The sequence below is a fragment of the Pteropus vampyrus genome, unplaced genomic scaffold, assembly GCF_000151845.1.
Source record: "Pteropus vampyrus isolate Shadow unplaced genomic scaffold, Pvam_2.0 Scaffold301, whole genome shotgun sequence".
Lineage (NCBI taxonomy): Eukaryota > Metazoa > Chordata > Mammalia > Chiroptera > Pteropodidae > Pteropus > Pteropus vampyrus.
The window spans coordinates 2,161,833-2,178,114 of record NW_011889082.1 but is presented as its reverse complement, the minus strand read 5'-3'; the positions used below and the strand labels follow the sequence as shown (position 1 = coordinate 2,178,114).

The 16,282-nt window shown below is 39.1% G+C and overlaps 1 protein-coding gene across 1 annotated transcript in view; it reads right to left on the bottom strand.

Annotated features, from left to right (window-relative positions):
• Positions 1–360: 360 nt before the first annotated feature.
• Positions 361–16,282, bottom strand: part of LOC105303195 (histone-arginine methyltransferase CARM1-like) — a 150,213-nt gene continuing 134,291 nt past the window's right edge. Inside the window, exons 8-12 of the mRNA XM_011376678.1 lie at positions 13,195–13,276; positions 11,888–11,973; positions 9,318–9,407; positions 7,294–7,431; positions 361–454 (exon numbers count right to left, since the gene is read on the bottom strand). Of these exons, the coding sequence (XP_011374980.1) occupies positions 361–454; positions 7,294–7,431; positions 9,318–9,407; positions 11,888–11,973; positions 13,195–13,276 (490 nt within the window). The remainder of the gene's footprint in view (positions 455–7,293; positions 7,432–9,317; positions 9,408–11,887; positions 11,974–13,194; positions 13,277–16,282) is intronic.

The window sequence follows — 16,282 nt, the reverse complement described above, 5'->3', positions numbered from 1 at the left end:
TGAATGAAGGTTAAAGGAAGTCATCCTTAAACTCCACATTTTGTAGATGAGAAAACCAAATGCCGGAAGAAAAGTGACTTTGCCTAAGGACGCACAGCTCATTAAAGCTCAGTTGAACCAGAATTCACTTTGTAGACTCTCCAGGGCTCTTTGCTTCACGACCAGATTGTTATATATTGAATTTTGTTTAATACAACAAAAAATATTCAACTTCATATCATGATCCAAGTCTCTCTGGAGCAGAAGAGTTGATGTCTTTTCTACTCTTAGGAAAGATGAAATTATTCTGAACTTCTTTACCTGATCATACAGTGAATTGAGATTTTATGTACACAGGTGTGAAATGAATGAGAACATTTCTTACCTAAAGAAAGGATTCTTTAAATCGAGGATATTCCCAGATCTGAAGCCTGTCTGGTTTACCAGTGCTGTGATCTGAATGTCATAGCTCTGACTGTATGGAAAAAGAACAAAAGCAAAAACATATCTCACAAGGCTGGTTAGCTAATTCACATACGTTTAGGGCATATTCGACACATACCTACCTCATGAAGGTTTTAAGAGTACATATTTGTTATATATTTCAAAGAGAGTTTATTTGGAGGCTATTAATATTAGCATGAGGCAATGAAATGCCTTGTTTATTTGTTAGAAGAATTTGATAACTATAATTTCTTCATCTAAAAATTATAAAGGTAATGGCACTCTTGGTTGGTCAAAGTGATTTTTTTTTGACCAAGGAAAGCTTTACCAACATCAATGAAATGGCTTTAAGCAACAGAGATACTTTATAGGTCACCATGAACGTACCAAAACAATCTTAATAATGAAAGGATTGCCTAGGATTATTGATTTGATAGTGAGTGATTCACTAACCAAGGGAGAATGTGCCCTCATCTAAAAGTTTAGGAAAAGAAACCACTCAGGAACACTGTCATGCTAGTGCCCAGATACCCAGAAGGTCCACGGCAAACCCCAAAAGTTATGTGCAATAATGAAATAATCAATAATGGATAATCTTCCAAGACTACAAATATATGACCCTAAATAATTATTAATTCTTTTGAACCAGTTATTGAGCAATGTGTATTATGCCAGACTTAATCATTTTAAATCTTATGGATGAGGAGCAAGTGACATAAATGGAGAAGTACCTTAGTTCAATGTTTGAATACAAAATTGTCGCTTTGAATACCAATATTTCTTTTGTAATATTCAAAAGAATATTAGAGAAAACAGAAGGTACAATAGCAAGATATGTTTAGGGCTGACCATCAAAGAAGAAAGAGGTGGGGAAATGGAAGTGGCAGGAATCATGGGAAAAACATACGAAAAACATGGGAAAAAATGGCCCAAATCACCTGTAGATTTACTGATAAATAAAGGAAAGAATGAAAACTTCAGCAGGCACAGACTGTAGACCAGAATTCTTCAAAGGGGTTGACTATGCACCAGAGAGGATGTGAGACATTATACTAGGGCGCGAAAGTTTTTAAAAATTTTTTTCAGTTAGTTGCTATAATGGATTGAATTGTATCCTTCCAAAAATATATGTTCAAGTTCTAAACCCTACCACCTGTGAAGGGGGTCTTATTTGGAAATAGGGTTTTTGCAATGTAATGAAGTTTAAATGAGGTCTTATAAGATTAGGGTGGGCCCCAAATCCAATGACCAGTGTTCCTACAAAAAGAGGAGAAGACACATAGAGACATACGTAGGGAAGAAGGCCAAGTGAAGACAGAGGCAGAGACTAGAGGGATGGAGCTGCAGGGAACACCAAGGGTTGCCAGGCACCATCGGAGGCTGAAAGACACAGGAAGCTTCTTCCCTGGATCCTTCAAAAGGAACGTGGCCCTGTTGACAATTTGATTTTAGACTTCTGGGCTCCAGAACCGTGAGGATTAATTTCTGTTGTTTTAAGCCACCCGTTTTGTGGTAATTTGTTACAAAAGCCCTAGGAAACTAATACAGTTGTTTACCAAATACATGTTGAACACTAGTGAATTCATTAGATACGGGATTCTAATCACCAGTTAAGAATGAAGATATCCAATATGTTCATCTAGCTTCTCGGATTTTACAAAGGTAAGATTCTGATTGTATCTTGAATAATGTGGTACAACATTACAAAGTAAGTAACAACCATGTGATGGGAACATGAGCCAGAGCTAGAAGAATCTTGGTAGTATTGTAGAACAAAGAAATGTCACTTAAAGCTGCGCCAGTACATACTATTACTTCGCTGTGCCTAAGAGTACACAATAATTCCTTCTGATTCCAAATATATAGCTAGTGAGAGGTTTCATCTTCGGTGAAGTCCAAGGTGGAGCACTTTAATGATTATCATAGGAGCGGCACCTGAAGGTTTCAAAAGCTTTAATTCTTTGATCAGCATTTTTTCTAGTTCCATAAACCCTAAATCTTATCAAACTCTTTACAAACCAAATCCCCTGGCAAACCTGGGTATAGCAGTCCTTCAAAGAGATCCAAAAATTACAATTTATGTTTTAAAACATTTTGGCACAGGATAAGTGGCTGAGCTAGATCCAACAATCAGCCTATATTTATTTTTTCTATTCATCTTTTTTATTTCTATTTTTGTATGTTTCATAATATACACATTATATGAGTTTCTATATGTGTATATACAGAGACATGTCTATGCATGTGTGTATGTGTGTATGTATAATATATAATATATAATGTATATACATATATATCTATACCTATAGAGAGAGCTTAGTTTTATGCTTTCTATTATTATTACTGTAGTACATACACATAATTAAAAGAGAAATATTAGTATACTTGAGAAGAACATATATAAAGTGTTTTTATCATAGGCGCACATGATCAAGAAAGTTTAGAGACCACTTCTGTGAACTTTAGGGATATAAATTTCATAAAGTTCACAAAAAAGATAAGTTCTATTTTATTGTCCAAAGCAATAAAATGAATGACAGGTAAAGAATGATGGGAGGCTGTCAAAAATAAAATGCTAACAGTACAATCGTAAATGGTCCTGGCGGAGAAGAAAAGGGCAGCCATTGTCACACCTGTGTGGTTGCATAGCGAGTTCTCCCAAGAGGTCAGAGTTTAAAAGATTATTGGACAGTAAGGGAGGAGGAGATCTTATCCAGACAGAACAAAGAGGTAGCATCTTGCTGAAAACATAGTGGGAAAACATCGACATTCAAGAAGTGCTGAGGGGTTTGTAGAAAATACCAAGGAAAACAATAATTTTAAAACAAAAAATCCTATGAGATACTATGAGAGTAAGAAAGAGAATAAGAGAAATGGAACTAAAATTTATTGTGGACCTACTATGTGTTAATTACTATACTATTTTCTCTCCTTTAATATTTACAAAAGCCTAGTGAGACAATTATTATAAATTCTACTATGTAGATGATGAAGTCAGGAAACTGGGGTGCTACAGAGAGGTTTTAACTTGACCAAGATCACTCAAGTACTAACCAGTACGTAGAAGAGACTACACAGAACCAGGATACATCAGACTCCAAAACCTGGCCCCATTTACTACACAAGTGAGGTAAAGAACTTTATTCCTCCCTCCATCACTTCCTCCTGAAAAGTACCATATGCCCATGACATTTTAGCATCTTTTTTCATTTGTGCCAGGCTAAATTCTTAATAAGAGAGGGGTAACCAGCTTATGACTCCTTCATTCAGGTAGTCATTCCACAACATTGTGGAGTCTATGAACTATATTAAGGAGGGATACACTACAGAATAAGACTCAGACTCTCTTTTGGGAAGCTCACAAGTAGGCAAATAACAGCAATACAACAATGCTGCAATAATAGCGGCCTGGAGGGCTGTAGCAAGGGTTGTAAACAGTACAAAAGTACCAAAGGAGGCAGGAGAGCCCAAGGGCAGCACATCTCAGAAAATGCTTGTAGAAATGAACTACTTCAAAGCAAAGAGCATTTTCTGAAATGCAAAAGCATATTTCTAGTTTGTAACATCTTGTGTAGGAATTGGGGTGAATAAGGCTCTTGAGGCAGAAATGTTCTTGGAACTGGAACATGTGGAACTACCTAAAGACTCACAGAGGAGCCATATTTGTAGGAAGCAGTATGACTCGGTGACAGCACAGAAGGAGAGAGTGTGAGTTGAGAAACAGCATGAAGACGATCACATCTCTCACCACCACAGAAGCTTCTTGCAAACTGCTGTCCAGAAGCATCCCTTTAATCGGATGATGAACAACCAAAACATTAATAAAAAGATATTATTCGAAAAAAAGTTAAAAAATAGTAAAATTTACTAACAAATGTAAAACACGCATTAGATAAATGATGCCATGGCAGAGATACAAAATGTGAGCAAATATTTTCTAATACATTTTTTAAAACCACATTGAAGCTTTCACCTCTATGAAGGAAGCAATCACTTTTATGAAGGAAGACCATAATACAGAACTACAATAACTCAAGGAAAAGAAAGAGAAAGAGCTCAATGTGCTGATATGAAAATATCTTTGAGATGTACTGTTTGGTGAGAAAATTAGGATATAGAAAACAAATATAGAATGTTACCATTTAAATATAAAAGCAGGGGAAAATTGTGTGTGTATGTGTATACACACATACATCTATTCCTCTTTCTACCAATACACTGTATCCAGAAGGACACTCCAAGAGGATATGTAAGAAACAGCAACCGGTTATATGATGGAGGAGAAGGAGGGGCATGAATGCAGTCTTGCACTGGGAGGAAGACTATTCATTGTAAACCTTTTTATACATTTTTATTTTGAATGGTGTGACTATATTATCTATTAAAAAATTAATTAACCCTTTAAGGAGATAGTAACTTCTGATAACTAGAAATCTACTATGCTGTCACTAAAAACTAATAAGAGCTAGGTTCAATTAGCTTCATTTCCCTTTTTGGTAGGGTTACTGGACTGGGCTATGATGATAAAACCAGAGATGAAGCTTATCTGGGGAACTCATTCAAGAAGGGTTGTATCATATTTCCTTCTGGCTTGATGAAGGAATGTGGGCTGCATATGAGTTCAGGTGGGTGGATTTTGAGCTAATTCCATGACCAAACACAAAGGGTGTAGATTAAGCTATGCAAATTTTGATGGAAGAGTTCATCCCTGGCCTCTTTCTGCTTCATAATTTTTAAATAAAAATTTTCTTTTTAAATTTTCAAATGATACAAAATAGTAGGACTCACTAATATGCTATACAAAAGAATTTTAAAAATAAATAAAATAATCCATTTGCTCTAGTAAGGATCTAAAAATAGCATGATGAATGCATGAGTGGAATAAATGCAAAAATTTGAAACCAAAGTTGACAAAAATCAGCTGTACACTAATCTGACTTAAACCAGATCATATAAAAATGCACTTTTTTTGGTTTTAATTGACTAAACACTCAAGTAAAATGGCCCCCCCAAACTTAATTTAAACTTTAATTACATTATTATAAGTATATACTCAAAACAGCAGTAGTCACTGTCACTTTATACCCAGCACTTATCTGTACACATACGCTGTTCTGAGAAACATTTCGCAGGGGCCATTGACTACCTACGTATTTCCAGAGGGGTGGACTTAGAATTTCTGACTATTTCACAATCATTCTTACAGAAGGGAGGAGTCGAGGATGTTAGCCTGAAGATATTTCATAGAACTCTCCGAATATTTGAACAACTGCCATTTAGAGGTTGGAATAGACCTATTTCTTTTGAATTCAGAAATGTAACTAAGATCAATGAGTAAAATTTATAGAAAGTAAGATATAGGATAAACAGCAAGAATAATTTTTTAATAATTAGCATTGTCTAAAGTATTAGACATCAATAGCCAATGATCATATGAAAAATTATCTAACATTATCAATAAATACAAACCAAAACAATTAGATTCAACTTTTAAAAATTATTTTTGGATCTATTAGATTGGCAAAAAACCATAGAGAATGATAACATCCAGGTTAGAGAAAGATGTGGAGAAATTATCGATTGCTGGTGTGGGTAGCATAACCACTGAGAAAGGCAATATCTATCAAACTGTACTGTGTACATACTCATTGATCCATCATTTCTATTTCTAGGCTTATCATTTAGAAATATTCATGTCACTGTGCAAGCTATATATTCAAGCATATTTAGTACAGATTTTTTTTCACAACTGCAAAAAAATATTGGAAGTAACTGAAATATCATCAATCAGAGAATTTTAAAAGACATTAAGATATATTCATGCTCTCAACTATTATGTATCTATTAAAAGAACAAAGCAGATTTATCTATACAGATTCAGGATTTATTACTAAGTGAAAACTGAAGTTGCAGACTGCTAGTGCAATCTTGTAAAACAACAACAAACCCTCAATGGTTTTTATTTCTTTGTTTTTTGGGTGTTTTTTTTTTTTTTTTTTTTTTTTTTTTTTGGTGCATGCACAAAATATCACACAAAAGGACACAAACCAAGGGATCATATCTGGGGAGTAGGGTGAAGGGTAGGAGTGTAGTTGGACTCCAGATACTTTTGTAGTTTTGATTTTATATTTGAGCATGCTAGGTTTTGGTAATTAAAGAAATAAAGACTTTACAAATTGAAGGGTTGCCCTGTGAGGTGGTGAGCTCCCTGTCACTGGAGTGTTCAAGCACAGGCCCAAGAAAGGTGGAAGGTAGGGAGGGAAGAATGTTGAATTCTCATTCAAAGACCTCTGAAAGTCCTTGAACCACTGTGCCACTCTTTCCTCTAATTCATCCAGGAGAAGCTCCAACCAGGTCAAAGAAAATAGAGCATTTAAAAAATGAGATAAATCAAAGTAATTGCTGTAGATACCTCTTGAAATCCATTACCAGAGGGAAATAGCCAGTCTATACACCATGCACTACCCCTGCAGTGTAGATCGATTTTATTTTACTAAATTTGGGGGTGTGTGGCTAGACAGATGTAAATAGGGCCAGGAAGCTGATGTGGGATTTAAAGCACTCAGTAATTCAAGCCTTTGGCAAGCACTCCCATGAGCTGATGAATTTCCTTCCTTCCTCCATGGTCAAGTGGAGAACACTGCCCTTGAGTTACCCAAAGCTCCTCTTCCTTGCTACACTCAGTGCAAGGGTGACATTTGTCCTGCAGGCTTTGTAGCTGAGGACCCCTGTGCAAACTCAGCCAGGGCTTTGTAAAGCTTCCTGTCCATTTTTTGGTGCTAGAGTCTCAGTGTCTGGTCAGCTTCCGAGCTCACACCAGTCAGTGCCCACTAAGCAGAGGTGGGATTGTGTCTGTACTTTCCTGCTTACCGTTTATTGGCTACAAACAGCACTTTCCCTGAGAGGGTCTCTCCTTCCTTGGCAAAGAGAGGAGTCTGAAGAAGGCACCGCACCTGATACCAGTGGGTCAAAGGCTCAGTTGGGGCTGTTGACAGCCACACTGTTACCCTGTAGGGCAAGAAAAGAGTTGAAAGCCAATTATGTTCTAGGCCTGTATGAATGGGTTGGTCTGGGGATTTAGGCTGATAAATAATTTTCATTGTTTTTGACTCATGGAACTCATTTAAGATAATGATAGCTCGTTTTATTGAGCAGTTGTTATATGCTGGGTACTACAAGAGCTTTATGTATGTTAGCCCATTAACTCTAAACAACAATCCTATGGACTAAGCCCAGAGAAGTTAAAGGACCTGCCCAGTGTCACACAGAGGACAGGTGAAAAGCCAGGCTTCAAACTCATGGACTTGGCTACTCTGTCCATTTGTATTTCTGAATCAAAGTTCGTGAGAAGCCCAATAAGTAAGAGTTAAATTGGGAACTGATTTGTTTGAAAAGTCTGGCAGAGTGAGAAGTATGGAATCCGGCCTCTTGTTGGGTCATGCCAACCTGCTCAGGGAAGCTGATGAGGCTTTTGGAAGCAAGAAAAACCTCTGGAGCACATGACCTCTACTGCCCTTCCTGCGAGTGTTTGTGCGTGTGCGAGTGTTTAAATGGAGGTTCATTTCACATGATAAACATCTTGCTGAGCTTCGAACACTGAGGTCACTGGCCCTGGAGTTAGGCAGTGGCTGTGGGCTTATAGGTGCACATTAACCGTGGGGTAAATCTCTAGAGGGTACATTTTGATTCAAAGATTTTGGAAGGGAATTATATATAATTTAACTACTAAGTAATATAAACCACTTTTATATCAAAATATACTCAGCTATATTATGGAGTAGACAGCAAATTTTCTACAGCTTTTTAAGATAAAGCATTTAACTTCAAAGAAATTGCCCCCTGGAAGCAGGCCACTTTAAGCTTATCTCCCTTACCTTTGCAGGGACAAATTCATTTATGAGGGATATTACTGAGGAAAAGTCAGAGGAAAAAATGTATGGATTCTTTGAACAAACATGGTTATGTGGTGTAGGAATGACTTGCATATCATTTTCTTTCTCTCTGATTGTCAGGACAGACAAGGCTTCCTGGGGTCCCCTCCGTCCTTGAGCCCTCCAAACCCCCTGAGATTTATCACAGACCCATGGGCAATTTTTTCTCAGCAGCTGCAAAGATGAATCTGGATGTTTTTATGAGGAGTGGAGGCATGTGTACTGTGAAAGTTTTCCTTTTGCCTGGTCATGTGACTCAGATCACATCTCTTTGCTGGTTGGAATACGCAAGGAAGCCTGGGCAGAGAGCAGGGAAGTCAGGAGGATTTGGGGGCATGGAAGTAACGCAGCCCTTACAAGGAACACCAAAGCCGAACCGTCAGCTTGTAGGTGGTCTTTCCCGTCTTTTGAAGGCCTGCAACTTTCAAACCTTTGCATTAGGGAAAAAGGAGTGCATGGATGGAAAAGTTATCTAATGTTGCAATTAGCATTAGTAACACCTGCCTGCCTGCTCATTAGAAAAGGATTCTAGACTGTGAAACAGAAGGCTATGATTTGAAATGGGGGAAAATATGATTTGAGGTATTAACCCAGACATAAGAGGTTCTACAGTCAGGTGTGATGGGAGCCAAGGCAGGGCTTGGGGGCCTCCCATTTATTCTGGAAAAGAACAAGAGGGTTAATAAAGCTCAGACCCTCTCTCACTCCTCCAAGTCCCAACCCACTGGCTTCAGCGATTTTACAGTATTTTAGCTAGAGCTGATATGACACTATGGAAAACCAGGTCATTTTTACTTCTCCCTAAAATTTTAAAGTTATTTTCGTTGTTTTTTTTTTTTTTGAAACACATAGAAACCAGTATTATTGTTGCTGAAATTAATTTTTAAAAGCATTAAAGTTATGATTACAAATTGTAGAGGACAGTACGGGAGAGAGTAGGTGAAGCAGGGGGATGATACATACAGAGATCCAACAAAGGCCACATCAAACCAGAATGCCAGGCCGTGGATGAGGCCAGACTGTGCCATTTGAAACACAAAGGGAATTTCTACTCTGCAAGGAAACATAAAAAGAAAGAAGGAAACTTTAAATTATTTTTTTGTTGTTGACATACTAGATATACTTGTGAGATCATGGGAACATTCACAGACTATTTTCTTTTTCTCTTAAACACTTTTGCTTTGGCAGCAAGATTCTCTCAGTGTGATTACTATCTCGGTAATGCTGCACATTTGAGAATGTTGCTTCTTGACAAAATTCTGCAAGAACCACACCACTGTGCTGCAATGACCCAGAATGCCACTGGGTGAGTGTAGCATCTGGAGCTGGGTTTGACTACTGAAGAGAAAGACAATCCAGGACACAGGCGACAATCATCCTTCAAGGAGCCAAAACATGGGCTGTGGCAGATCCCCTATGCAGCTGTTCAAATGGTAAGGCTGTTCAGGCCTCTAAAAAATGAAGTGGATCACAAGGGGGAACATCAAGCTCAGAGGCCACTGTCACAGTTCATTTACTTTTCAGGGAGGCAATTTAACTTCCCACCAGGCTCCAGTAAGACTCATGCAGAAGTGGCCATGGTTTATGCCAAATGCAGAATAAGTGTGAATAGAAAGAATACTGCAAAAGATATAACAAAATCTAGATACTTGGACCTGCTTTAAACGTGGAACCTAGGAAAGTCACTTAAATTCTTTAACCTAAGTTTTTTCATTTGTTGAAGGGTGACAAAATCTCTCTCCTACTTCCCTTGCAAGATTCTTGTTAATGACAAATGAGAAAAAAAAAATGTATATGAGAGTGTATTGCAAAGTTTAAAGTGTTTCACAATTAAAAGATAGTATTATGAGTCCATCGCTGGGACTGTATCACTCCAAGGAGACTTATTTTAGGGAGTGCTCTAGAGATCTGTGAAGTAGGTTGCATATTATTTGCATTTGTGGTGCCCCCAAAGGCCTAAATTCTTCCACCCTTCAGCAGTCAGAGCATTTCTAGAGTTGTACTTGTCATATTTAATTTGTTGTTATTGCGTTGTAATTATTTCTTCCCATTTTTGGCATTCCCCTAAACTATGAGCTCCTTGAAAGTAGACTTTAAAAAATTACTTTTTTGTATCTGTGCATGCACCATAGGATCTCAATAGACAGTTGTCGAATCAATGCACAAATGAATAGATGATATCCCTGGAAAACCAACATAGACTGGATTTTCAAAAAATTCCCTGGGACCCAGGAGGTAGCCCAGAGCAGCAAATGAAGCCAATTAAAGGTTAATTTCATCTGAACCCATGGTAGTTATTAGAGTTGCTTCCAAACGCCAGCTCTCTTGCTCTGAACAGTAGGATTGCATTTATCTACTCACTTGAGCTCGGGTGCTGCCACGTGATTTACTTTGACCAATTAAATGTGAGCAGAAGTGAACTGTGTCATTCCCAGGCACAAGCTTTTTTTGCTAGTACTCAGTTTGCCATGCTCCTTCTTTTCCTCAGTAATCAGCATCATTCCAGACAGAGGCTGCCACACCAGCCTGACTGCTGGGGTGGGTGATGCTGTGCAGAGCTAAAGCTGGTGAACAGTGGATACATAGTTTAGGGGAGAAAGACACCTGAATTATCATAAGCTACCGAATTTTCTTGTTATTGCATGATGTTCTAGCCTACCCTGACTTACACAGCACCCTCCGTCCATTGTAATATCAAGATAGATGATGGTTTGATTTATTCAGCTGCATCGTCTAAAGTGTGATCCTTGTTTCCTCTGTAGTCCAAGCAAATTATAATCTGGCTGGGTCTTAAATTTCTTACCCAGAAAAAAAATATATTGGTCTTCTCAGGGAGAAAAGGGCAAAATACTAGTTAAAGGTCATCCAAAGAAGATTCACATCACCATCTGAAAAATGAGTCTTCATTGCAGAGTCTCTTCAGGTGGAGGGAAGGAGGGCAAAAACTAACATTTATCGAGTGCCCTCTTTGAAAATGAGCCAGTGCCTGTAAACTACTTAGCACAGTACCTAGTATAAAGTAAGACTCCATAAGTAGTAGCTCTTCTCGTCATTATTATGGGCACTGGCCTGGGTGAATGGTTAAAAAGCCCAGACTCTGGAGCCTTCTGAACGATTCAAATCCTAGCTCTAAGACATTTATTGATTCTGTGACCTTATGCAATTTATTGCTCCACTCTGCCTCATATTTGTCATTGGTAAAATGGGGATAACAATAGTACCATTTGCATAGGGTTGTTGTGAGGATTAAGTGAGTCATTGTGTGTAAAGGGCTCAGAATAGTGTCTGGCTACATAAGCACAAGCTATTACTATTTAATTTTTCTCATTCAATTTCTAAAGCAACCTATGAAGGAGGCATCATTATTCTTATTTTACAATAAATGAAACCAGCACTGTTGTACCATGCCTATGTGTGACTCATACCTAAAATCTCTTTCCTGTACGAGCAGCAAAACTCGGCAATGAAGTTTTGGGGATGGAAGAGGTGGACAGAAGATTCTAAAATCCAGAGCAACATGGATTGGTACAAACCTGTGGAGATCTGCCTCTTCTGCATCCATAAAGTTTACTGTGTACTTGACTGATCGAGCCATCAAAATTCTAATGTCAAATGTGTCCTTGGGAAAAAAATGCAAAGATGTTATCTTTCTGTCAGAATAAACTAAATTTGAGCAAGATTGAAGTCTAGCTTTCCTCCTAAAATTTTAAGTCAATAGGAGATATAATTTAGAAGGCATAATCTTAATGAGAATAATATTAATAATAAAGGCTAACAGTTATTTAGTGCTTACTAAAAAGCCAAGTATTTTGTGCTTTATTGGGTTATATCACTTAATCTTCATAATTTCCCTAGAGCAGGCATTTGATATTTTTCGATCATCCAGAATTTACCTCTTCTCCTCATTCCGAAAAGTTCCACAGGAACTAAGTTCACCCTCAGCTCCAGGTATGGCATGTGACTCCAATTTGGCCAATCAGAACATTACTTTTCCCCTGAAGGTGATTGGTTCACAGATGGGCACATGACCCAAGGTAGGATGAAAGGCTTTACCTAAACTAGTTAATTTTGGGCTTATGCCCAAGTCATTAGGAAAAGGCAGGCTTTCTTGTGAGACTTAGAGTTGTAAGAATCTGAGCCTGGAGCTTCCACAGCCATCTTGCTACCATGAGGGGAGGTCCTGTCTAGGAACAGAATTACATCAGAGGAAATGGAGATAAATGATGAGGATATAAAAATCAGATTCTGGTGGCACTGTCTGAATTCTTGCAACAGAGCAAGCTCTATCTCCAGCCTTTGCAATTTTGGGGGGTCAGTAATTCCATTTTAGCTTAAGCCAGTTTGGGTTAGGTTTCCTTCTACCTACAGCCGTAAGAGTTTCAGATAATGCAAACTTAAAGTTGTCCAATGTAACACAGCTAGATGGGGCCACAGTTGAAACCCAAATCTGTTTAGAACAGTGAAGCTCCTGTTCTAAGCTATTTATAATGCTTCCTTTTCAATATGCCTTGGGCCACTAGAATCAATGTGAGGATGTGAATTATCGAACAAACATGAGGGCTGAGTATGTGCATGGGGTGGGTTTCAGCAGTTCGAGAATTAGAACTTATTAATTGAAAGGCAGTCCCCAAATCTCCTTGCTTTCAACAATATTGTTCTCTGAGAATTTTTTAAATTGACTGGGAGATCAGAGCTGGAAGACTTAAAAAACACAGTGCTCTTCTGTGACGGCTTAGCACAGAGTCTGGCAGCATAGTATATCCCAGGTTCATGAATGAGTGAGTGAATGAATCAACAGATAAACACATGGGGAGAATGCCTATAAAGCGGACACACTTACTACTATTGGCTGTCTGAAGTATTCATCCACTGCAGCACCCCGGAGACTGGACAGGTTGACCCCATAGAAGCACTGCTGGTACCTGAAACAGCAGCATAAAGAATCACTGTGCCTCTTGTTTCTCATCTGAGTCCCTAAGCCCAGCACAGCTGCGATATGCCATGGAGCTCCTCACAGATCTTCTAGTTAGCCCTGGAGCAAGGATGAGAACATGTGTAGGGCAACTGGTCAATAGTGAATGGCAGAGGAGAAAATTCTAAGAATCTGAAGACTTGTACTTGACCTGGGGTTGGGGGAGAGAAAAGGGCAGAGGTAGTTGAGGCAAAGGACAGTACTTGTGAAGAGATCACTGAGAAAGATATTTGGGGGTAGAAAGGCCTCCGAGCTCCCACCCTTGACCTCGTGCCCAAGGTGGCTGCCTGATCTGACATGCTGTCCAGGTCCCAACATATTATTCCTGGGCCTTCTCATTATTCCAACTCCGAGCATGTCTTTGGATTTCCAAAGCCTCTGGACATTTCTGTAGCCACTGGCCTGAACTTTCATGATGACATTTGCTGTTGTGGCCAACACCAGGCAGAGTCATAAGTGAGTGATGGCTGTGCCTGGTGGTGAACTGAAGCTGGCTCATCAGTCTATTGTGCACATTACTTTCCAATTCTGTGATCAGTGACATCTGGACCACAGAAATTGGCAAGTGCTACAAATCATGCTTTCTCCCTTCAACGAGCCAGATGTAAAGCATTCATCCGCACACTACTGGTACCTGGAGCACAGCAGGTACTGTGTGGCTAATGGTCTTGGCTATTTATGGAGATCTAGGGTGTGGATTAAGAGCAGCTTTGTTTAAACTCTGCCACCAACTATCTGTGTACTTGGGCAAGTCACCCGAACTCTGTCTCAGTTTCCTTATTTCTATAATGGGAATGCATAAGCTCATTTGGTAGGGTTATAGTAAAAGTTAAATGACTTACTACAAGTGAAGTAGTTTAGCAGTGCTTGGCATTTTGTTACTGCTATGCAAATGTTGACTAACATCCTCTGAATTTTAGATGAGCACTAGGGACTAGGAGACTGCTACCACGGGATTACTTGGGAGATCTTTTTAAAAACTCAAATGCCAAGGCCCAACTCCAGAAAGGTTTGGGGACCTTATAATTCAAGATTGAAGGCCTTTATCCTGAGATGGAAAAGAAGGTTCTCTAATAAGGGTGTGTGTGTATGTGTTGTACAGCCTGTGAATCAGATGGGAATTCAATTAATCAGTCTCCATCCTCCTCTAACCCCCGCTTCCGTCAACCTATAGGGGAGACAGAGAAAAACAAACACAGAATAAACATTAAAAAAATTGTGATGCAGTTAGACTTTGATGGAAAGGCCAGCCAAAGCGAGGCTCTAAAGCAGGAAGCAAAGCTTCGGATGCTCTCACGGGTGGCAAGGACACCTAATAATATTACGTCAACAGCCAGTGCTCAACCTCCAAGGAAACACAAGCCCCACTGAGCGACCTACACATCCTGAAGGGCTTGTCCCATTTCTCACCTCTGAGCCTTCGCTTGTTTTCCCTTCTCCTAGAATGTCCTTTTCTCTCTTTTGCCTTGTTAATTCCTACTCAATTTTTATGTATCAGATATTTCCATTTAAAATGTAAAACTTTGTGTTATAATGAAATCTTTACGTTTTATTCACTTAAAAGCAGAAGTATTTTCTTTTTCATCAGTGCATAGCACTTAGCGCAAAGCCTCACGTATTGTTAAGACTGAAAATATCTACCCATGTATCTATCTATTTATATTTATTTAATGAATGAATTGAGTCCTTGGTGTCCTAAATGGCCCTATGTGTAGGAACAGGTGCCAATGAGAATAATGGAGAAACAGAAAATCATTCCCCCAAGTTTCTTCAGCTTCATTACTTGTTTCCTAATCTTCTCCTTCCACCATGGACCAGAGCCAGGCTGGCCCATAGGTAAAGTCAAATAGTGCTATATATCATTTATAAACACACACATTGAAAACAAGTCTTCTACAATCCTAGAAAATACTTGGAAACAGAACGCTGTACATTTATACAATCTTTTCATTATTTAGAAGGAAAGTGAGTGTGTTCTTAAAGAAATAAGTCATTGTCACAAAAATTTTTATTGGAGAGAAGGAAGGGATGGAGAGAGAAGGAGAAAAATAGTGAGGGGGAAAGAGAGGGGAAGGGAGAGAGGGGTGAGGAGGGGAGGGTCAAACAGAAACAGAAAGGAAGACAGACAGAATTTCCCAGGGATCCAAGAAGGACTCAATCTTGTTCTTCCTTTAGTATCCTGTGAAAAGCTTTGAAAAGGTGCTGATGCCTGGACTACATCCCCTCAATCTGGGGCGTAGCCCTAGTGGTTGTTTGTTGCCAAAGCTCGACAGGTGATTCTAATTTGCAATCAGAGTTGAATACTACTAAGCTAGCTGCTCTAGAATCCTCGCCAAGTAGGTGAAAGAGAAACCCCAAGAGCAAAGACAGCCTTCCACCTGGCAGTGGCTGAGGTTGAGAACGGCTCTCTATTCTTTGCACACAACCACAGCTCTCAGAGGGGCCCAGTCTGTGCCGTTTGCTTTGTGTGTTCAGTGCCAAGTAAAACCCAGCAGCCACATCAGTGTGGTGCAAATGGACACCATTCCTGGGGCAGATGGAGAGCTGTGGGCAAAGAGCCTACTGCCTGGATTTTGAAAACTTTCTGGCTGGACCATATTTTTAATTCTTAGAAATCTCGTATCTCCTTCTGAAATGCATCATCAAATAATTAAAGCAGATGGGAGCTGGCATCTCTCTGGGTCTCCTAAGATACATTGTGAGGGGATGGATCAGGAAATGAATCTGTTGACTTGGAAGCTGGGGATCACTTCCATTGTTTTTATCATATGTGAGTTTTATTTTCCAAGTTAACTTGTGGTGGCTTTATGAGTGCATAAGGCAGAGTCGACATGTGTAGCTAAGTCCAATACACTGATGAAAAATCTTTTGTCTTGATTTCCAAATTCCAAGTGTCCTCCTGTTCCCTCTGCCCTCCTCCACCATAATACATGCAGCATTTGTAAAGTCCTGCAAA